The sequence below is a fragment of the Crotalus tigris genome, unplaced genomic scaffold, assembly GCF_016545835.1.
Source record: "Crotalus tigris isolate CLP2741 ecotype Arizona unplaced genomic scaffold, ASM1654583v1 scf7180000018371.15429387391:27106975, whole genome shotgun sequence".
Lineage (NCBI taxonomy): Eukaryota > Metazoa > Chordata > Lepidosauria > Squamata > Viperidae > Crotalus > Crotalus tigris.
The window spans coordinates 4,709,495-4,731,415 of NW_024096970.1; the positions used below are offsets into that span (position 1 = coordinate 4,709,495).

At 36.2% G+C, this 21,921-nt stretch overlaps 1 protein-coding gene across 1 annotated transcript in view; it reads left to right on the top strand.

The window, feature by feature from the left end:
• Positions 1-21,921, top strand: part of SLC16A10 (solute carrier family 16 member 10) — a 45,822-nt gene that overhangs the window by 16,419 nt on the left and 7,482 nt on the right. Inside the window, exons 2-4 of the mRNA XM_039351220.1 lie at positions 3,053-3,197; positions 5,055-5,487; positions 21,778-21,921. Coding sequence (XP_039207154.1) covers positions 3,053-3,197; positions 5,055-5,487; positions 21,778-21,921 — 722 coding nt within the window. The remainder of the gene's footprint in view (positions 1-3,052; positions 3,198-5,054; positions 5,488-21,777) is intronic.

Below are 21,921 nucleotides of genomic sequence, written 5' to 3' on the forward strand. Positions count from 1 at the left end.
AATGATAGTTCTGGCAGTCCATGGTTGTCATGGTTAAGTGAATTACCATGGTTTGTTAAGCAAGGACTTCACGTGCCTGTGATTTTTGACTTCCTGCCGACTTCCTCATCAACTTTGTGGAAAGTTCACAGGGAAAGTTGCAAATTGTGATTATGTGACTGCAGAATGCTGCAGAAGTTGGCAATATGGTTCAGTTGCTGAGCACTCAAAACCTGATAACATGACTGCAGGAAGTCTATGTTAGCCAGAATTTGGGGGAGTATTTGTAAGTACTACTTGCTCTGTGCTGTCATAAGTTTGAATAGTCACTGAATAACTGCTAACTGAAGACCACCAGTATAATTATGAAAGACCTCATATCGTTATGATTCTAAGGTGCCAAATATTTACCTCTTTTACACCCTTCATTTTCTCTAAATTACTTTTTACATTTGAGTCTAATGAGGTTTAGAATCTTAATGGTTTAAAAGTGTACCCTTAGAATGCAGTCTATTAATTGAGTTTTCTGTAGTTCATGGGGATTGATTGTTAAAATTTATAAACAGCATCGTTCCAGAGTTTCGGCTCATTAGCATACAGCTGGATGTGAGGGACAGAGCCCTGCTTCCCTTCTATTGAGAGCTGTGGAAGAATAGTAATCTGGAAGAGAGCAGTTGGGAGGCAAAGGCATCTGGTGCCTTTTGCTGCCTCCCAAAATGTAGCAGCAAAACTTTTGACTCTGGATGGGTGGTGTAGGATTTTGGTTTTTTTGTTAACCCTTTTTAAGTTCCCAAAGCATAGTTATTTTGCATTTAAAATCCACTGTCCCCACAAAACTTTTTTTAAAAATTAAGAGTGTTTGGCTCTACCCACAGTGACTTCACTGTATAACCCCTTGGAGCTGAAACTATTTGCAATGAGTTATTCAGCCCTGGCTTCAAAAAAACTGTCCATCTGTCCCCAATCTTTTGGGCACCAGGGACCAGTTCCATGGAGAGAGGTTTTCCTGCAGACCGGAGAGGGCGTGGTTTTGTATGCTGCCTACATCCCGTGGATGGGGCTTTGTTTCTGCGGACCGGTTGCTGGCATGCCGCAGCCCGGGACTGATCCATGGACTGGAGGTTGGGGACCCCTGCTCTAAAACAGCTGAATCTTAATACCACTACAGAGCATTGATAAGGATGACGGACCAGTTGTTCCAAAGTAGAAGATCTACCATAGATAAGATTTACCTGTGGGTCTTTGAAGATGATCCGATGGGCAGGTTCCATTTGGAGCAGGCAAGTCTTGCAGATATGCATGTTGAAAGCCATAAAAAGTTTTAAAACTCATTACCATGCTCTTGAATTACAGTTAATTCAGTAACTATAATCAACATTAGTTGATAAAGATTATCTCTAAAGTTTTACTAAGTATTTAATAAGTATTTTCTCTTTCAAAAAAAGTATAAAGAATTCTGTTTGGTTTGTAAATAATTACTTCATCATCCATAGTTTTAACCTAATTTTGCAACATGAGTTCAGGTATAATATATTGGAATGGATTGCGAATTTCAGCTCAGCTCACAGTCTTTTTTATAAACTACAAGTAGTCCTTGCTTATTGACAATTTGTTCAGCAACCATTCAAAGGTACATTTGCACTGAAAAAGAAATTTATGACTAGTCCTTTAATGTACGGCTGTCACAGTGTACCCGTGGTCAAGGATCACCATTTGTGATCTTCACAGCTTGCTTCCAACAAGCAAAGTCAGTGGGAAAGCTAACAGGAAGTCTCAGGTTGTGGTCACATTGCTTCATTCTTACTGACTGAGGTGATTTGCTTAATGGTAGCAGCTGGAACTAACATCATAAGCTGGGTATCACATGATATTTTACATTATGACTGCATTGCTTAGTGACAGGATTACTGTAGAGATTAGCAGACTGAGCCTGAGAGCGGGATCAAAGGTGCCGTCAATTTGGAGTCGTTATAGTCTCACAAGACAACAATGACCCTGTGAATTCCATTGACCCTTATCTAGTGCCAATTGGTTTGACAGTTAGTAGATCAGATTCTTGTGTGTCGGTAATATGTAATGAACTTTTAATGCTTTGAACTCAACTCCTATTCCTGATTATTTACACCTAACAATTGCTGGTCCCAACTGCAATCAGTAAGTGAGAAATACTTGTAGTTCTAATCTATAAAATGCAAAACTATATGATTTCTAATCAACTTCTAGTAAAATCACATTAAACCTCTTTTTCATGTAAGTTATATTTCCTACGGTCATTCAATTTGTACAATCAGGAAATAAGTTCTATATGTCGGTATTTGTGTGTGTGTATGTGTGAGTGTGTGTGTATTGTGTATGAAACATTATTGTGTGTGAAGGAAAAGTATGAAAAGCATTTATCTCTTACAGATTAATTAAACAAGAAGCATCTTGTTAAGATATTTTAATATCAAGTTATAATTATTTATAAAAACAATTAAATCAGCAATAAAAACTTCTATAAATAGTTCTGCTAAACATGCAGTCTCAGTTTCTAAATTATCCTCCAGAAGAGTCTCTGAGAAGTACAATGCCTGTTGATATATGAACAGAAAAGATATTCAGATTATCGTAATTGATTAAGGATCTTTCCAATCTCTGCAGTATCAGTCTTTGTGAAAGTAGGAAAATTATACAATATCCATTTTTATTCTCAAGAAATTATTTCTGTCTCTTCAAAATCTCATTAAAAAAAGATATGGAAAACAAATACTTTCAAATGATGGTTTATCTGTACACTTACTTATGCATGTAGAATAATTTATATATCTCCCATTTCCAAGATTCAGAATGCTTTTCAATATATTTTTATAATATAGCTTTATAAGTATTCACAAATTTATATAAAACATGTCTATACCAGTTCCTATCTTTTAAAATGTTAAACTTCAAGTCCGCTTGAGGTTTTCCCAAATGCAAATTAATATTCGCCTGCCAGATTTTGTTCCATGCTACCTGAAAACCGGAATAAACATTACACTGCATATTCTCAAACCTGCCATGCTAAATATATTTTAATTTTTAATCTTTTCTACAGCATTGGTGAATTCTTTGTCGATGGGGATGATTTTCTTCTGTTCTCCCATTGTCAGTGTATTTACCAACATGTTTGGTTGTCGAAAAGTAGCTGTAGTAGGAGCAGCTGTGGCTTTCGTTGGGCTCCTTTCAAGCTCCTTTGTACGGTAAGAATAGTAATTTTCACTGACTTTTCGAAATGCAACTGGCCTCTAGCAGTATATTTGGGGCACCCCTTTGAGAACTCTAATATTTCTTCTGCTGCACCTCCCACCTTCCCATCATTAGATGATGATCTTAAGGGTGCTGTTGGGTTCTAAAGTGTTAGGATAATACTTCAAATATGACATTTTACTAAAACTGTCAAAGTATTAAAGTATTATCCTAGCACTTTAGAACCCAACAGCACTCTTAAGATCGCAATCTGTTCTGGCTGCCTTTTTGTCATCAGACATGATTTAAGGAGCCATTTCTGAGGTAAAGTGGGCCTCTGTGTAAATGAACCTTTTCCCATGTTGCTCCATGTTATTTTTGTATTAAAAGTGAGGAAACATCTTACTGCAGGGATTATTGTATATTCAAGAAAATTGTGAGATTTTTGCAAGGACTGCTCTTACTGCCTATTTGTCAATGTTTGAGGCAAACAGATTCCACACAGATCACAGAAACTCTGCTTTATGGATGTAGTGTATAAGAGCAGAATCTTGAAAGCTTGACAGTTTCTCTCTTTCTCCCCTGAGAAGTCTCAAGACAGTCTTGAGTTTCTTTGTCACACTTTCTTCTCTTTCAGGACTAAGTTGATGCTTATGTAACTGCCCTTGCTTTCCTTCTTCAAGATTACCTTCATATGTCTCATTCAGATCTTCCTTTTCAAATTTGAAAAGATTGTTCAGAGTAATTTGTAAAATGGCATGGGATTGCAAAATTGTGTACAGTATTGGGAATACTCTATTTTGCATCCCTGCATCATTTATGGTGCATCTAGTAACACTTTATATCCCATCTGAATGCTTAGTAGAGGTATTTTCTCATATCTATTTAGTTAATCACTTCTGGAAATGCAGTGATTGTGTGGCTTTGCTTTCAGCTTCATTTACCAGTTCCAGTAGCTGGAAATAGTTTCTATTCATGAGTTTCAATTATGCTGTGAAGCTTCCCTTGACACTTCCAGTAAGCTAATGAAATTTTCAGAAGATGCCTTTTTTATATGGCCACAGAAGAGATAAACAGTACATTTATCAAATGATACAGATTGATTTCAAAAATGGGATATGCATAAGATGATCCATTGAGGTGCATGAAAGAATAGAATGTCTATATTTATCTCATCCTTTTAAAATATATATTTTGGGCGTATGTTTTATAATGTGCATAATATATTACAATATTACTGCATGGATGTAATTTATAAATAAATAATATATCTAGTGAACATATCTAGTGAGGATGCTCATTTTTTTTAACTTATAAGTTTATGCAATCAAAAGTTTGGAGACTGCAAACTTGAAAGATAAAAATAAAATTCAGTTTGATTTAATCTTCATAAATTAGAAAAATTGGATGAAAATAACAAAATAAAATATAGCATACACTTTGTTAGTGTTCTTCTCTTAGGAAATAGGAGCCAAATGATCTAGTATATGATGGCAATAGAACCTGAATATGAATCAACAGTGTGATATGACTGCAGAAAAGGTCAACTGTATTTTTAGGCTGTAACAGAATTATAATTTCCATATCACAAGAAATATTTTTCTTCATTATGCAAACCATGTGGAAAACATAGAGTCAGAAAATATATTTAATGTATAATTAACGTTGGTTTGAACTATGCAAAGTTATATTTTGGGGATAAACATGTAAACATTATGGAAATATAGCTTTCTAGATATGACTTATAAACTAAATTATCTTTGATTTTCTAACAATATCCAAAAGTCAATATAAAACAACACTGAAAGATAAAAATAAAAAAGGAAAATATGCAGAAGACCACAGTTAACCCTGTTCTCTGTTTGTTGTAGTTCACTTGGACCTCTGTATTTCACCTATGGAATCTTGTTTGGCTGTGGCTGTTCATTTACCTATCAGCCATCCCTGGTCATTTTGGGACATTATTTCAAGAAGCGTCTGGGACTGGTGAATGGCATTGTTACGGCTGGGAGTAGTTTGTTCACTATAACACTGCCTTTTCTTTTAAATGAACTGGTCACTTCTGTTGGCCTCTCTGGGACTTTTCAAATCCTATGCATTTTTGTGTTTATTCTCTTCCTGGCTGGCTTTACTTACAAACCTCTCATGCCTAGTACCAAACAAAGTGAAAAAGGGAAGAAGTTCAAATTACCTCCAGCAAAACAAGTGTGCAATTTTTCCATTTTCAAAATTTTGAGTTATAGAATCTGGGCTCTGGGGATTCCAGCTGCTTTATTTGGATATTTCATACCTTATGTTCATCTAGTAAGTATTTATACTTTTTGTTTTTATATTTTATTGCTTACATGAGTGAATATAGTCAACTTTATGTTAAAATATTTAGATTTTTAAAAATGTTTTTTTTTAACAAAAGAGCAGTTAAGATTTTTTCATTTCCTTCACTTTATTTAATGTGTGTAAAAAGCTATATTAAGCTGGGGTACGGATTCAGACAATTATTTGCAGAGCATAATCTTGGCATCAGACCTAAGACATAAGGTGAGATATGAATGAAACAGTTGCTGGCCCAAAACACCATCTTTGGGGATTACTGTTAAACTAGGAAACCTTCAATCAGCCATTATTTCTTTTTTTTTTTAATCTGTTAGGTTTCATAGTTTGAAGTCTATTTAAGATACTAATTTATGCTACAGCTAATATTTTTTTTGAGTAAATAGAAATCTAATTAATTAATCCATTATGTATGTGTGCTATGAAGAGCAAAGGAACTGGGGCAAAACATCTTGGTCTGTTTAATTGAGATACAGTTGTGTGAATTTATTTATTAGATTTACATGTGGTTCATCTTGTCTAAGATAGAATTAGAATATTATAGAAGAAATGATAAACTTAACCAATCTTTAGGACAACTCTAACATGTGGACAGCAAGAATGGATTTGTTCTCTGTGTCTGAACCTAGGATGAAATTTAGTAAGGCAAAGAAAACTTATAGTTGGGTGATAAAATGATACAAGTTCATGTTTATTACTTAAAATGTTAATTCACATTTCATGTTAAAATAACTTTTCTTACATCCTTAGAACTTGTACAGTTTTTCTGAAACTGATTCAAATTAATGAATTTACAGTTCTGAAACAATTGGTGTTTTTTTTTTAGAAAAACTATTGTACCCTTTTCATTTCATATTGGGAAAATATTTTTGGTGATCACTTTCAAAATTTCTAGTTTTCTGGCTGTATGTTACATGAGAAGGGAAATTTATATCTGCGCCTGCCTATGTAGAACAATAGAACTGGAAGTGTATAATTATAATTGTAACTACACATATTTTAATATTTGGGCAGTTCTTCTTTATTGCCCTCTTGTTTTCTATTACACTTCTTGTTCCATATCTTTTTACTGTACTGTATTCAGTTTTTCTTTGCTGTGTTAGCTTCCCCTATTTTCCCATTCACATCACCTTGGGTAAGTTAGAGCAATGCTTTTCAACCAGTGGTATGGGTACCATCTGTGGTACATTGGCACCTGGCAGGTGGTACACGACCATCCTAGAAAAATGGTAGCGGGGGAGGGGAATGAGCTGAACCGGTGGCAGTACTGCACAAGCCTGAGCAAGAGATGGCTGGAGCTGCAGGGCTGTCAGGGCTCAGTGGAAGCGCCAGGATCAGTGTTTTGGGGGGGCTGTTGGCACAGTGGAAGCACCAGGATCAGCACCAAGCTCCAACTGGAGCTTGGCGCTGATCCTGGTGCTTCTGCTGAGCCCAGAAGAAGCGCCAATCAGCTGGAATGTTGCAGCATCTCTAGGGTCTTGTGATTTACATTCAGATATTTGGCAACTGATTCATATTTATGACAGTCACAGTGTCCCAGGGTCATATGAGGTGACCAACACCTGCTGCAACCACCCAGCAGATGAGGGGAATAAAAATCAAACACCCTCCACCCCACCCCCACTGTCAATCCTCAAGAGAAATGTTCACAACAATGAAAACCTTGGACAGGAGGAAGAGCATCGCCAGGCGAGCAGGCAGGTGTCTTGCTCGGCTGTAGTTTGGGGGGCACTTTTTTCAGTGCCGTTGTAACTTTGGATAGTCACTAAGCGAACTGTTGTAAGTCAAGGACTACCTGTACTTTATCACTTTTTTCCTTTTTTTTTTTTAGTCATCAAGTTTTTGACACCTTGCTAGGTGACTGGTGGTACTCGGATGTTGCCAAATCCTAAAAATGGTACAGTGGGTGAAAAGGTTGAAAAGCCCTGAGTTAGAGGAAGGAAAAGGAATCCATTAGGCCATCTCTATTGTTGTATTCTCTAGACAGTGAGTACTGATGAAAACAAAGATAGAGAGCAGAACATTTAATCCCTTCTCAGTTTAGGATGTTTTCATGCTTGACAAAAAATGTTGAAGCCTTGAGATTTTAATCAATACTTTTAAAGCCTGGGAAATCTGATAACTGTAGAATAATCTTATTGACATTATAGTAGTCATCAATTCAGAACCATTCATTTGGTGACCGTTCAAAGTTACAAGACTGAAAAACGTGTCTTATGACCATTTTTCACACTTACGACCATTGCAGCATCCCCATGGGTCATGTGATCAAAATTTGGACGCTTGGCAACTGGTTCATATTTATGACAGTTGCAGTGTTCTGGGGTCATGTAATCACCTTTTGTGAACTTCTCACAAGCAAAGATTCACTTAAGAACTGTGCTACTAACTTAACTGCAGTGATTCACTTAACAACTGTGGCAAGAAAGGCCATAAAATGGGACAAAACTCACTTAACAACTGTTTTACTTAGTAATAAAAACGTTGATCTCAGTTGTGGTCTCAAATCAAGGACTACCTGTACTTCTTCAGAGAACTTGTTTGGTGATTTGTGAAGCCAAGAAATTTGAGGTAGAGAAACTTGATGCTGAATAATTAGTTATTAGAATTGCTTGAACAATATAACTTTGCATCTGGTCACAAAAAGGGAGTCTCTTGATTTCAGAGTCCTTGCCTTTGAATATTTTTTCCATTTGTTTTCTTGTTCTGTGCAGGCTATAACTGAGGTTTTTTTTCTTTGTGTACAACCATGCATTTTTTTGTTTAAGATTACGCTGACCTAGTTGACGGAAGAAGTGAATTTGGGAATAATTGTTCTAAGCGCATCTCCTTGGATCCCCTTGAAGCTGAGGGCAGGGATATGGATATCTCTCAGACATTTTGTGAACATGACATGAAATCTCTAGGTTGGAAAAAAGTGGTGCAACAACATATAGAACAGGAGGCACTGGAACCGGGCACAAATTCAGAATAAGGGTAGCTGATATTTTTTTAATTTGACCCTGAAGAGGCCAAGTCAAGATTGACAAGATTGGTTGGGCAAATTAAAGCTTTAATAAGTTAATTTTGAAACTGAAAATTTTCAATGGCTGCCACAGAGGAGGCTCAAAAAACAGCAACCAGAAATTCAACTACAAAATCTGTCAGTATGGTGTGGTAATAAAGCTGTTGTGCTAGGATTGTGGAGGCCAGGTTCATCTACTCTCATCCATGGAAGGATATAGGATGACTTTGTGACAGTCTCTCTAAACTCAGCTTATCTCATAGGGATGTGGGGATAAAATGAAAGTAGATCCCCTGTACTGTAATCTGTCTTGTGTAATAGTTAAGGTGCTGCACTAGAAACCAGGAAACCAAGCTTCCAGTTCTCTATAGCATTATATAGACCACCTTATATTGTACAAAATAACTAAAGCCCTGGTGGATGGGTAATAACTGTAGTGTCTGAAAGATACAACTTGAATTAAGGTGGTCTGATTTTATAAATGGGGCAGATGAATCCATGCAGGGAAGTAAAAGTGTAATTATAACTAAAAGGGTTAAATTTTATGTGTAATTATAACGGGTTAAATGTCGGATGTATGACATACAAGTTATAGGTATGTGTGAAAGTGGGAATCAACAAACTGATGCATGTTACATTCCAGTGAATGGAAGGAAAAGTGATGAGTTTGGGGAAGGAAAAGTGATGAGTTTGGGGAAACATTCTGAATGGATGCAATCTAGCAAAAATTAGCAATTTTTTTTAGCAAAATTAGCAAAAAAGAGTGAAAAATTATTCTATAGATTACATGAATGAATGGGTGGAAATGAGACAGGAGAGTACAGAAAAGGCAATTAGGCCATTCAGAAGAGAAATATAAACACTGATATAATGTAATGGGAATAGAAGTACTTAAGTGTAGAGATAGCGTTGAGAGAGGGTTGAGATAAGGTTGAGAATTAATATTGAATGAATATGAATTAAATGCAAACCTAAATGGCAAGTATAACAGTACATTTGTGGTTTGGTCATAGAGAACAAATGAATCAGGATTAAATTGCAAATGCAATATAAGGGAAAAATGTATGGATGAAGAAGAGAAAGACCAAATCAGCTCCTCAAAAACAAACAAACAAAGAAAACAAAAAAACAGGGAGGGAAATAAGTTTAAAGAACAAAAGGCAACATATAATTCAGTCTGTGATGTGGTGGAAATAAGGATGGTTATGAAGATAGACTGTATAGTGAATGATATTGGTATAAAGGAGATTTAGTTGCATTTTTTCTTATATCTCATGAGTAATTCATTTAAATTATCTTAACCTGTGCTCTGTATAACATTGCATACCCAAAGAGAGAGAATGTAATATGTGGATAGATTTTCTACATTGGGCTGCAGCTTTCAATTTGTTTATTAGGGGTTAGAGAGAGAGCTTTTGATAAAATGTGATATAATGTATGATATGATACTAACATACCAGTGCCTATTTAATTTTTTACAATAAAAATGTCATTTCATATAATTGTACTAAGGCTCATTCAGATTGGAAAATACAACTAGAATTACCTAATTCTAGTTGATTTTTTGGAGGAATATATTTTTGTAAAGCAGACTTTGCCCACTTATTTTCTTTCTTCTATTTCTGAAAATACAATTTTATTGAAAATTGTAAACACAAGAATAAAACTAATGCAAACTATAATAGAGAAAACAAGAATCATCTTCTTTCTTCTAGATGTCCCGATGGAAATAGGAGTTCAGAGCTATCATTTTTGGATGGAATAAGGTCAGAAAAGCCTGGTATAGTCTCATCTTAATCTCTACAGATTGAAGTTTCAGTCACTTCTTGATAGATAATAATGAACACTTTTTTTCTTAATAATGAATCTAAACTTCTGCTGTTCATCACTAAGTTATCATAAAAACTAGTTAAAATATCTAATTAGAGGGCCACTTGATGTGCTATGTATTTTAAGTGAACGATTGTTCCTGAGTCTTGTGCTTCAAATACACTGGATCTCAATAATGTGCAGAGCAATTGACAGGCAACCTGACAGACATTTTGGTCTCCTCATGAAGACAGCCTCTCTTCTGGCTTCCCTAAAAGCCCAGAAAAGACCAACTATAGTTTCTCAGTAGACAAGCAGTGACCCATTGGGCCATTGTTTCAGAGATACCTCCTATTTGAACAGAGACACAGAATGATTATGGGTGGGCAAAAAAAATCAGTGTGAGTAGGAGTGACTACTGACTTCCTGTCAGTTACCCTATTGATTTCCCTTAGACCAGGAGTGTCAAACTCGCAACGTCACTTGACGTGTTGTGACGTATCGTGACTTTTTTTCCATTGGGTGGGTGTGGTTTTGCCATGACGCATCGGGCTTGCAGGCCGGCAGTTTGACACCCTGCGTTAGGGGAAGCTGACAGTCAAAAATCTACCTTCCTTCCTGTTCCTTCCTTGATCCCTTCCTTCCTCCCTCTCTCTCCTCCCTTCCCCTCCCCTCCCCTCCCCCTTTCAACAGGCAGTGGCTGCTGCTAGGGGTGGGGAGGAAGCAAAGCTAGGTGGGCTAGAGGTCAATGGAGTGCAAGTGCAGAGGACAAGTGGAAGATGTCCCATTTCTTCACTGATTTTCTCCTTGCAAGCTTCCCACAGGCAAAGACTTTGCCAGTGGGAAGGTGACAATGGGTGTTGGCAGTCATATCAGTTCCTTCTGGGTTTCCAATCAACTTGTGGGATGTTGTCAGGGAATGTTGAAAATGAGGATCATGTGACTATAGCTGATGGTTGCAGCAGAACAATAGCACTGAATAGCCACAGCACAGTAGCACTGAAGCAGCAAAAAAAATTACCAAGTTTCATTCCCTCAGGAATAACGGGTCCCAGCATTCTGAAAGTTAGCCCATTTGAAAAACTTCAGCTGACAAAGTTTTACCGTATGATGCAGCATTTCGCCCAATTAAAGGTTACAAAGTATCAAACAGACACAAGAGTTTTAGTGCCATATAGATGGACGGTTCTGTGTCACATCAGGATAAGGAGTATCCGGATTGTTCCCTGGCAGATTCTCTCTCAAGGTGTTTGCTAGCTAAGAGGTGTAGACTGTAGGCCTTAAGAAGCATAGGAATCTAGTTTTCAGGAGTTTTGATTTCAGCTGTACCCTGCTTATAGTTGTTAAAAGGCAATGATTATTTTGGGGTAGTTGGTAAATCATTGTAAATGAAGAGTAAAGGTAGTTGTGGGAGAATGTCCCCAAAATCAGACGTTGGAAAAAGAGGTATATTAACAGGCCAAATTTCACTTGTTATCGAGTAACTCTGGTTTAGGGTAAACCTAAGTCAGGGTATGTGGCGCACTTCATAATTCTATGGAAAGATCATCTTGGCATTTGGACTAGTTCAGGGGTAGGCAACCTCGGCGCTTTTATGACTCATGGACTTCAACTCCCAGAATTCCTGAGCCAGCTATGCTGGCTCAGGAATTCTGGGAGTTGAAGTCCATGAGTCATAAAAGAGCCGAGGTTGCCTACCCCTGGACTAGTTCATTAATAGCAGAAAATATGCTATGGGAGCTGCAGATTGAGGTGAGAATTGCAGAACCTTTCTCCTTTCACATTAACAGGGATGCCTCCAACTGTCGTTGTCAGCTTCAAATAGGTGTCATCTTTATCAATACTTTTTTTCTATATACTTTTGTTAATAATTCGAATAAGTCAAAATTGGGAAAAAAAAACAAATATACAGGGATTGAATTGCATCACTGCAAATTTATCTAGGTTTTTTTCCATATAAACTGCCTCAAGGGCAAAATCCAGTTATGGCTGTTTATGCTTCTTTATATCAGCTGAGTTAGGCAAATATTCCCATTTGCTTATAACTGAATTCAGCCTTACATTATTTAACTGTTTTTTGAGCCATTTTTGTTTGCCTATTTGCCTTGATAGCAACTAACTGCTTTAAAGACATTATTTTGTGTTTTTCAATTATATATGAATCAAATAGTACTATTTTCAGGATTATTCTCTATGAATATTAACCATAATTAAGCATCTCATCTTTCTCCTATCTTTTTTCTGTGCTCTCTGTATCTGTGTTGTGCTTCTTTTTCATTAACTTTCTCTATCCAGATTTAATATGCTGCTTGTGCATTAAAGTGTGACCTTGATTTTTACATTAATATTTGTAAGGCCCCAAACTTCCATGATTCTTATGTGCTTTACTTGTTTTTCTAATCTTTGCATTTATTTTCCTTCAGATTTCAACTTCTGCTGCAATTTGACAGTGCAGGTTAGTGCTCCCCCCCTTTAACAGCACTGTATTTATTATATCTTTACACTTAGGAGTTTTTGCTTGGCGGTATTTATGTTTGCTTTATTTAATTCTTTTTAATGTGATTCACTTCTGTCTCTCTGTCACCCTCTCTTTTTTTTTTCTCTCCCCCTCCCTCCCTCTCTCTCCACAATGAAAGTGGAAGGAAACATCTGTTTCCATATTATAGTACAGTCTTTACAGGTACAGCAGGCAAAAGTGGTGATCAAATATTATAATTATTAGTGACCATTTACTTTCTTGCACATATTTTCTTAGAAGACAGACTTTCTAAGAATTTCCATGATAAAATTAGAGACAGGAAAAATTAGAATTTTTTTTTTTAAAAAGATAAGGAATGAGAGTTAAATAAATTTAATCATTGGTCCATACAATAACACATGACTGGTGTTAGTTCATTATATTATATTAAAAATAATTCATATGCAGTGAATATTTTTATATGGACATCTTAGGAGGAATTATTATCCTGTGCATGCCTATATGGAAGTAACCTTATTTTATCCTGTGCATGCCTATATGGAAGTAACCTTATTTTAGGCAATGGAAGTCACTCCACTCAATATAAATTCTATATTTATAATGCAAATATTGATAATCATTTGAGAGAAGTTGGAACTTGTTCTAGGTGTATACATAAAAACTGTGCAAGGAAATATCTGAGCCCCTTTCCAGCAAAACACAGAAGCAGTTTTCATGTCACTTTTTCAAACCATTTCCAAAACTGGTCTTATGCAGCTGGGGAAGGGAGCAGTGTTTGAGGAATAAAAAGCAAAGTATATCATACATATAACATTATTTGCCAATCTAGCATTTATAAACAGAGCTCTGGTAGTAGGAATGGCCCAAAATTATATGCTATGTTATATGCGATATGCATCAGTTTGGTATGGTTCTGCATTTAAAAGCGGGAACAATAATAATGAATAAAAGCAGGCAATTTATTTTACATGTATTTGTTTTAATTTGTTTTAAATAATTGCAAATAAAAGCCATCAGCAGTTTGGATTAAAAAAAAAATAAAAGGAAATTTACTACATTATAATAAAACAATAAAAAGCTGATAAAAATAGTAAAGTTGAAATAAAATTAAACAAAACAACATTACAAATAATGGTGGAAATGCAATGAAGTTAAAAGATCTGAGAGAATAAAAAGGCTTTTGCCCAGTGCCTAGAAAAAAGAACAAAGAAAGCACTAGGCAGAACTTTGGGGGAAAATATTCCATAATTGTGGATCTAGTACCGAAAAAGACTGCTCCAAAATAATAATAATAATAATAATAATAATAATAATAATGATGATGATGATGATGATGAACACCATTGGCATTGACAAATTCGCTATTAGTCAATTGCAAAAGGCAGCCTTACTAGGAACTGCTTCCATCCTGCGACGATATCTGTAATACCATCAAACATCCACATCTGCCTATCCCAGGTCCTGGGTAAGGACTCGATAGGTAGACAAAATGCCAAATCCAGTCTGAACATCTGGCTGACTGTGCGATGATCCATAATAATAACAACAACAACAACAACAACAATAACAATAATATGGCATAATAATAATATATAATATATAATATAATATATAATATAATAATCGATGGCACAATGGAAGACACAGTTGCAGATCAATGGTGAGAAGCTGGGAGAGGTTAATATCAAGAGAGGAATATTTCAAGGAGATTCATTATCACCATTACTATTTGTCATTGCACTGTTTCCTCTGTCAACAATACTGAATAACTCAGGACATGGCTATCAAACATCAAAAACATCTGCCAGACTATCCCACCTCCTTTACATGGATGATCTGAAGCTGTATGGAAAAACATCATCTGAAATAGAATCGCTGCTCAACACTGTCCGTATATATAGCCAAGATATTGTTAATGGAGTTTGGCTTGGACAAATGTGCCACACTTACTATCAAACAAGGAAAAGTAGTGAAAACTGAAGGAATCAAGATGCCCCACGAAAATAACATTAAGAGTCTGGATGAGGAAGATTACTACAAATACTTGGGTATCCTTCAAGCTGACAACATCAGCACACTGAAGTCAAGAAAAGATTAGAGGTGAATACATCAAGAGAGTGAAGAAGATCTAAAGTCCACTCAATGGAGGAAATACCATAAAGGCAATCAACACCTGGGCAATCCCAGGCATTAGTACCTAGCTGGAATAGTGGACTGGACTCCAAGCAGAAATAAAAGCAATGGATAGGCAGACCAGAAAAATAATGACAATGATCATGCCCTTGCATCACGTCCAGTGACCTTGATAGACTTTATCTACCACGGCAAATAGGTGGGCGTGGAATGCTACAAGTACATCAGATGGTTGAAGAAGAAAAAATGGCTTTGGAAGAATATCTGAAGAACAATGATGAAGATGCACTGAAATTAGTATATCAGAAAGGCTTACTAACTACTGGAGAGACCAAACTGGCCTACAAGAAAGACCAAATGAAGGACAGAATAGAGGCATGGGAAGACAAAGCACTACATGGCCAATACATGAAAAAAATAGCTGGGAAAGCAGATAAGAATAAAACCTGGCAATGGCTAAGAGCAGGAAAATTGAAGAAAGAGACCGAGGGACTAATTCTGGCTGCACAAGACCAAGCCTTAAGGACAAATGCATATAAAGTCAAAATTGAGAAGACAGCAATAGACAGTAAGTGCCGCCTATGCAAAGAAGCTGAAGAAACAGTGGACCACCTGGTAAACTGTTGCAAGAAGATTGCACAGACTGACTACAAGCAGCGGCATGACAAAGTAGCAACAATGGTGCATTGGAAGATCTGCAAAAAATATCATTTGCCTGTAAGCAAAAACTGGTGGGATCATAAAATAGAGAAAGTCATAGAAAATGATAAATTAAACTGCTCTGGGACTTCAGAATTCAAACAGACAAGCACCTGCAACATAACACCCCAGATTTAACAATTGTCGATAAGAAAGACAAAAAAAGTCTGGATAGTGGACGTGGCAGTGCCTGGAGACAGCAGAATAGACAAAAAAAAACTGGAGAAGATAACAAAATACAAAGACCTACAAATAGAAATAGAAAGACTGTGGCAAAAGCAAGCAAGGGTATTACCAATAGTAATAGTCTCCTTGGGTGCAATCCCAAAACAACTGGAGCACCACTTGAACACCATTGGCATTGACAAATTCGCTATTAGTCAATTGCAAAAGGCGGCCTTATTAGGAACTGCTTCCGTCCTGCGACGATATCTGTAATACCATCAAACATCCACATCTGCCTATCCCAGGTCCTGGGTAAGGACTCGATAGGTAGACAAAATGCCAAATCCAGTCTGAACATCTGGCTGACTGTGCGATGATCAATAATAATATGGTATTGTTACTTTAGCCAGGAGACTGCAATGCTAATGCAAAGTAATAGTTTGGCTGCTGATTTACTATTGTGGGTACACGTTCACAAGGTGCATCACAGGACTGCGAACTAGCTTCACACCAGAAAGAAAGATGAGCATCTCTTTCTGCAGCATCATCCAAGGCCCCCTCCTTCCATCAGAGCCGTCTTGCAAATGAGCATCACAACCAAAAAGGTTCAGAACCAGTAGGAATCTGACCACCTGCACGGAGCACTAGCTCATCTCCCCACTGAAGTGGTATCTATTTATCTACTAGAATACAACACGCTTTTGAACTGCTAGGTGGGCAGAAGCTGAGGCAAGTGATGGGTACTCCCTCCACCATGCAGTGCTAGGGCTCCAACTGCTGGATCAAAGACCGCCTCCAGCATCCTTATAACCCACTGAGCCACCAAGTCCCCTGTTCCAAAATAGCTATCCAACATTTCTCAGTCTGCATAGATGCTTGGAGCAGGGCCTTCATGAAAAACTTTGGTAGAAATATATGGGAAGAAGCATTATTTTGTGTTGGCTATTTCTCTACAAGGTGATTTCTTTGCTCCCAATGTATGCATTTCAATGTATATATTTCATTCAATCCCTCCTTTTTTCTCCCAAGAAGAAACTGTACCCTCATCTATTATGTAATCATGTTATTCAGTATCTTGCCTGTCAAGATGAACCATTTAAATGAAAACCCTTGTTTCATGTATTTACCACTTGTCAGTACCAGTATTTTTACCTCTTTAATTGTGGCATTAAAGTATATAACAGTTCATATACTTTAAAAAGGAAAAAGTGAGTAGACTTATAGCTTCTGCATATAAATCTGAGATGAGAAAAGGGAAGAACCACTTAGAGACACATTCTTTTTAAAGAAAGAAAAGAAGGAGAAAACTTTGGTAGAAACCTGTTTCTCTTGTGAATAACGAGACCTTTATTCTTCTGTAGAGTCACGCAAAATGTGTTAAGCTCAAAGCTTTAAGGCAGTGATGGCGAACCTTTTAGAGACCGAGTGCCCAAATTTCAACCCAAAACCCACTTATGCATCGTCAAGTGCCGGGTGGGTGTGGCCCATTGGCTGGGCCCATTGGGTGGGCATGGCTGCGGTGGTAACGGCAGACTGGGTAGGACTAAAAAGTTCAATAAATCAATTCCAACTTTGCAAGATCTTTTTTTTCCCATGAGAAGTTGAAATTGACTGATTGAACCTTTTTTTTTTTTGCACATGGTGGCAGAGCCTAAAGTGAAAAGGTTTTATAAAACCCAGCTGAAGGCCTAGGACTGGGGCGACGGTGTGCGTGCCCACAGAGAGGGCTCTGAGTGCCATCTCTAGCACCTGTGCCATAGATTCGCCACCACTGCTTTAAGATGTTCCAAAGGAGACATGTGAGTTCCATGCTCTTTCGGAACAAAATCTGACCATTTCAAATACTGACATTTTGAGAACTGAATCATAGGAAACAGCTTTCAAGCAAGTTCAGAACAAAACATGCTTGTTCAGATAGTTTCATTTCAGGATTGAAACAACAACAATAGTTACATTTTGAGCTTTATTGAGATGAAATATACCCAGCTTGGCTGATTTTGAATAGGACTATTTTGTTCTGAGGAGAAAACAAAACAAGATTCCTTCTTCCAAGTCAGCGGAAGAGAAACATTTGATTCTCTCCTATATCAAATGCAATCCTCATGTGATAAATTAAAATTATATTATATCTTTAATATCTTTTGCTGGGTAAGCAGTTGATAAAAGTAAACTGCTGGTAGTGTGTGACTTTTTTTAAAAAAATAAAAATAAGGTGCAGGGATGCAACTCCAACACTTTTTCCAGAGCAGGAGTGCAATGTTATTGATTCAAGCATCAGGGTACCAATAACTCTAGTGAATGAATGAGATAATAAAAGGCCATTCAGGTCTTGCTGCTAAGATCACACATGCCAGAAGTTACATACAGTAGAAGCAGTCAGATAAAGAGAAAATAAAAAATGGGGCACTCTTTTTCTTATTTCACAAAACTTATTTTAACTTCTTTAGAAGGCAGTTTGCATTCTGTGAGGTAGCCTTTTATTGAAGTTCATGCATGTTACCAGCCATGTCCCGTAAGATGGTATAAATTTTATCAGTCTTTTTTTGGGGGGGATTGTTTGTTTTATCTGCTTTATATATAAATAAGAAAACATATTTATTTGTATTTGTGTATAGAATATATGTCTATCAATTTTTAATTTATTGTGGATTATGAACATCTGCATTTCAAAAATATACCTGCATAGATATATGAGGCAGGTAAGATAATTAACAGAACATTATGCCCAACTTTTTTTTCTGTACCTTGCCATTTAAGTTTCTATGAAGTTTTCAGAGGGTCACAATACAGAGATAGAATGGATAGACAGACAGACAGACAGGCAGATAGCCAAAAGTCAGATCCCATAGATCAATGTTTTAGCAATCTTTTTCAATGAAAATGCTACTCTACTTAGGAATTTTTAAAGGCCCTGAGTCAAATGACTAGGATATGTTCAGGAGAAAATATTTGAGTATTTAATATAATTTATATAATAAATTGTCTATGGGGCCTCTTTTTGGTACACTAGATAGATAGATAACTAGAAAGAGACAGATAGAATTTTCTCTAAGTGTAGGTCTTTTTTGTTGCTTTCCTTTGACATTTAAAAATGCATTTTTAGAGCATACTGAGTCTAACTAATCTAAGTAGTTCTAAATAGATCTTTAGAATTTATTTTGTTAGTATTTTCTCAAAATGATTCTGGGAGGTGTGATCCCATTTTACCTTGACAACAGTTACATGAAATAGTTTAGAATGTGAGAGTATTGTCTGGTGCAAGATAATCCAGTGATTTTGACAATGGTTTACTTATTTATTAGTTGGCTTTGTAGGTCATTTAATTGTCATCTAATTCTGCAGGGAATATATAATCAGTGAGAAACATAATGAAACATTAACACACGAACATAATAGATAACCAACTGAAGGAATGCAAAATTGTATGAACCCATAGCATACCACAGGATTCACAAATAATCTGGGGCCAGGTTCGGTTGGAAGAGCCAGATCATTAAAATCTTCCTGAAGGACATCAGAATAGTTTATAGAAGAAGTCACAAATACTCAGTTTTGACATGGTATTCCCGAGTACATTTATTTGGAAAACATTCTCTGAAATACATTTGATATGCTTTCAAGTCCAAGTGTTTGTTCTTAGTATATCTAAGAACAAGGAACACAGAAATACATGTTAAGATAGTCAGAGTCCCCTTGCTTTTAAGCATTATGGCTATCAGATTTTGCTCAGGTTTGTTAGAATATTGAATTGGTGTTCCTAAATTGCAACTATGAGTCTCTCTCTCCATGTGCACCTTACCATATCTTGGTAATATCTTTTTTTCTGTTGCATTCTAATGAGATTGCTTTCATCCTGGCACAGCCCATAACTGAGATAGGCTTAAATCATCCTGGCTTATGAAGTAATGGTGCCTCCTGTATTGTATTCTGATACACTCCACAATGATATGTGGAAAGTGGGTAAAATCTAGCAAGATTTTTGTCACTCATGCTTTGTAGGGAGCTCGGACAATTGACTTGGGAAAGAAGAAACTGAAGCAAGAGAAGTATTAGCAGCTGGGTAGCCAATTTCATGCCAATTCATCTTTCTGCAGACTTAAAGTTGAGTAAAGAGTTTCTCAACTAAGTAGTGGAAAAGATCTTAGGTAACCCTATGGCTTGCGCCAGATGGTTCATTTATGAAAAAAGAAAGAAAATATTGTTCTTTGGTATTATAGATCACTTCTTCCTGTAAATATTAAGAACATTATATTGTTTAATTTCTCCTGGAGTAGCAAGGGATTAAATGAAATTCTTATGGTTTTAAAAAAGCATAAATCCTGTCTATAGAAAGAGTTGTTTGCATGTTTACATACTAACAGTTCTGCTTTTCAACAATATTACTGTTTTGTAAAGCTGATATGATCTAAAACTTTGATCTTTTACAGAAGTTTTCTTTAAAAAAAATCAAAATAGCAGTATGAATAAAATGAACATTTAAAAGATAATTTTTAACAGTGGGGTTTATTGATTAGTCTCCTTAACCTTTCAGTTAAATGGGTTTGTGAGCCGAATGAGAATTCTGGTTATTTTGTTTATACAGCTTTAAAGGCCTTCTTGCCTGAAGTGTCCAATAATTTGTGATACGTGCAGTATAATTCTTTCCTATTTTTAATTTTGATCCTTTAAATTTAAATAGTTCTTAAACTCATACAATATTTAATAATAATTTCACATCTTCTTGACTCTTTTGATACTCTAAGTTTAATGCTTAGATACTTTTCTTTTATAAAGTGTTGATACTACACATAGCTTTTTCCTTGTTTATTTTTCTGAACATATTCCTGCCTTTATTGAACAAAAACAGTTTGATTCTCATGAATTAATGGGTTATCAGGTTTGAACAATGAGATCCACATGTGAAGAGTTCAATTAACTACTTTATTGCTCATGCCTATTTCACAGGAATTTTCCCAGATTGGCAGCCTGCAGTTAGAAAAGACTAGATAAGGAGGTTCAGTGAATTCAGGTGTGTGTGGGGGTCAGACCTTGCCCTTTTGTGCCTACATAAGAATTCCAGACTAATTCCCTGCTTGACTCCTCCCCCTGGCTCAGCCAGTCTCTCTCTGACACAGGTGCTGGAAAGAACCCTGCATTCATTTTCCTTTCACACATTTGCCCAGTAAAAAGTTGGTTAGGACCAAAATTATGCTGACTAACAAAGAGTGGATATTCACTAACTTACTTGTATTTTTCCAGCTTACAAATGATGCTGCTAGAATTAGCATTGGTTAGATGTTGGTTCATGGAAGACATTCTGCAATTATGACAGCAGTTCATAGCTGCTTTTCTTATTACTTGAGCTTTTGATTATAAAGGTTACAAAGTGTAACTGTAAGACTTGTTTTTAACCCTTTTAAGAAATCCAGGGGTTTTCCAGTTCTTATATTTTTCCAAGTCCAAGTCTGGTAGTTATATGATTGAAACCAACCAACTCTGTAATTACAATAGGGAAACTGAATCCAATATGACTTAGTTACATTTGTACATGCAGATATTGTATCTGTTGTGAGTTGGTTCTATGATTTTTATAAATGAGAACAGCTTAGCTACTTCCTTTCAACCTTATCTTGGTTTAACAAGTTGAGATATAAACAAGTATTTTATCAATGAGTGTTGTTTATTTGTTTGTCTATTTATATGGGCTGTTATTAAACTAAGAAATTTCTAATTAGTCAGAATAGGATATTATGACTGGCTACAGTATAAAGCTAAGTTGTAATCTGAAGCTGGTTCTGAATTCCATTGATTACATCACAAATAGAATAAAAGAGGAACATTAGCGAACAATTTTATAAAGCTGAGATATGATTGTTTAAACAATGTGTATAAATGTAATACTGTAAAATTTTAAAATATGGCTGATTTTAAACTAAAATATTAATTGTTAGATTTTTTGTTATATTAAAATCCTGTTTTTCCTCCTTCCAAATAGCTAAAACATGTGAAAGAACGTATTGGTGAACATGTTCCAGATGTGACACTTCTGCTTTGTCTTGGCATTACTTCAGGAATTGGTCGACTGATCTTTGGCAAAATTGCAGATTATATTCCAGGTGCAAAAAAGGTTTATCTACAG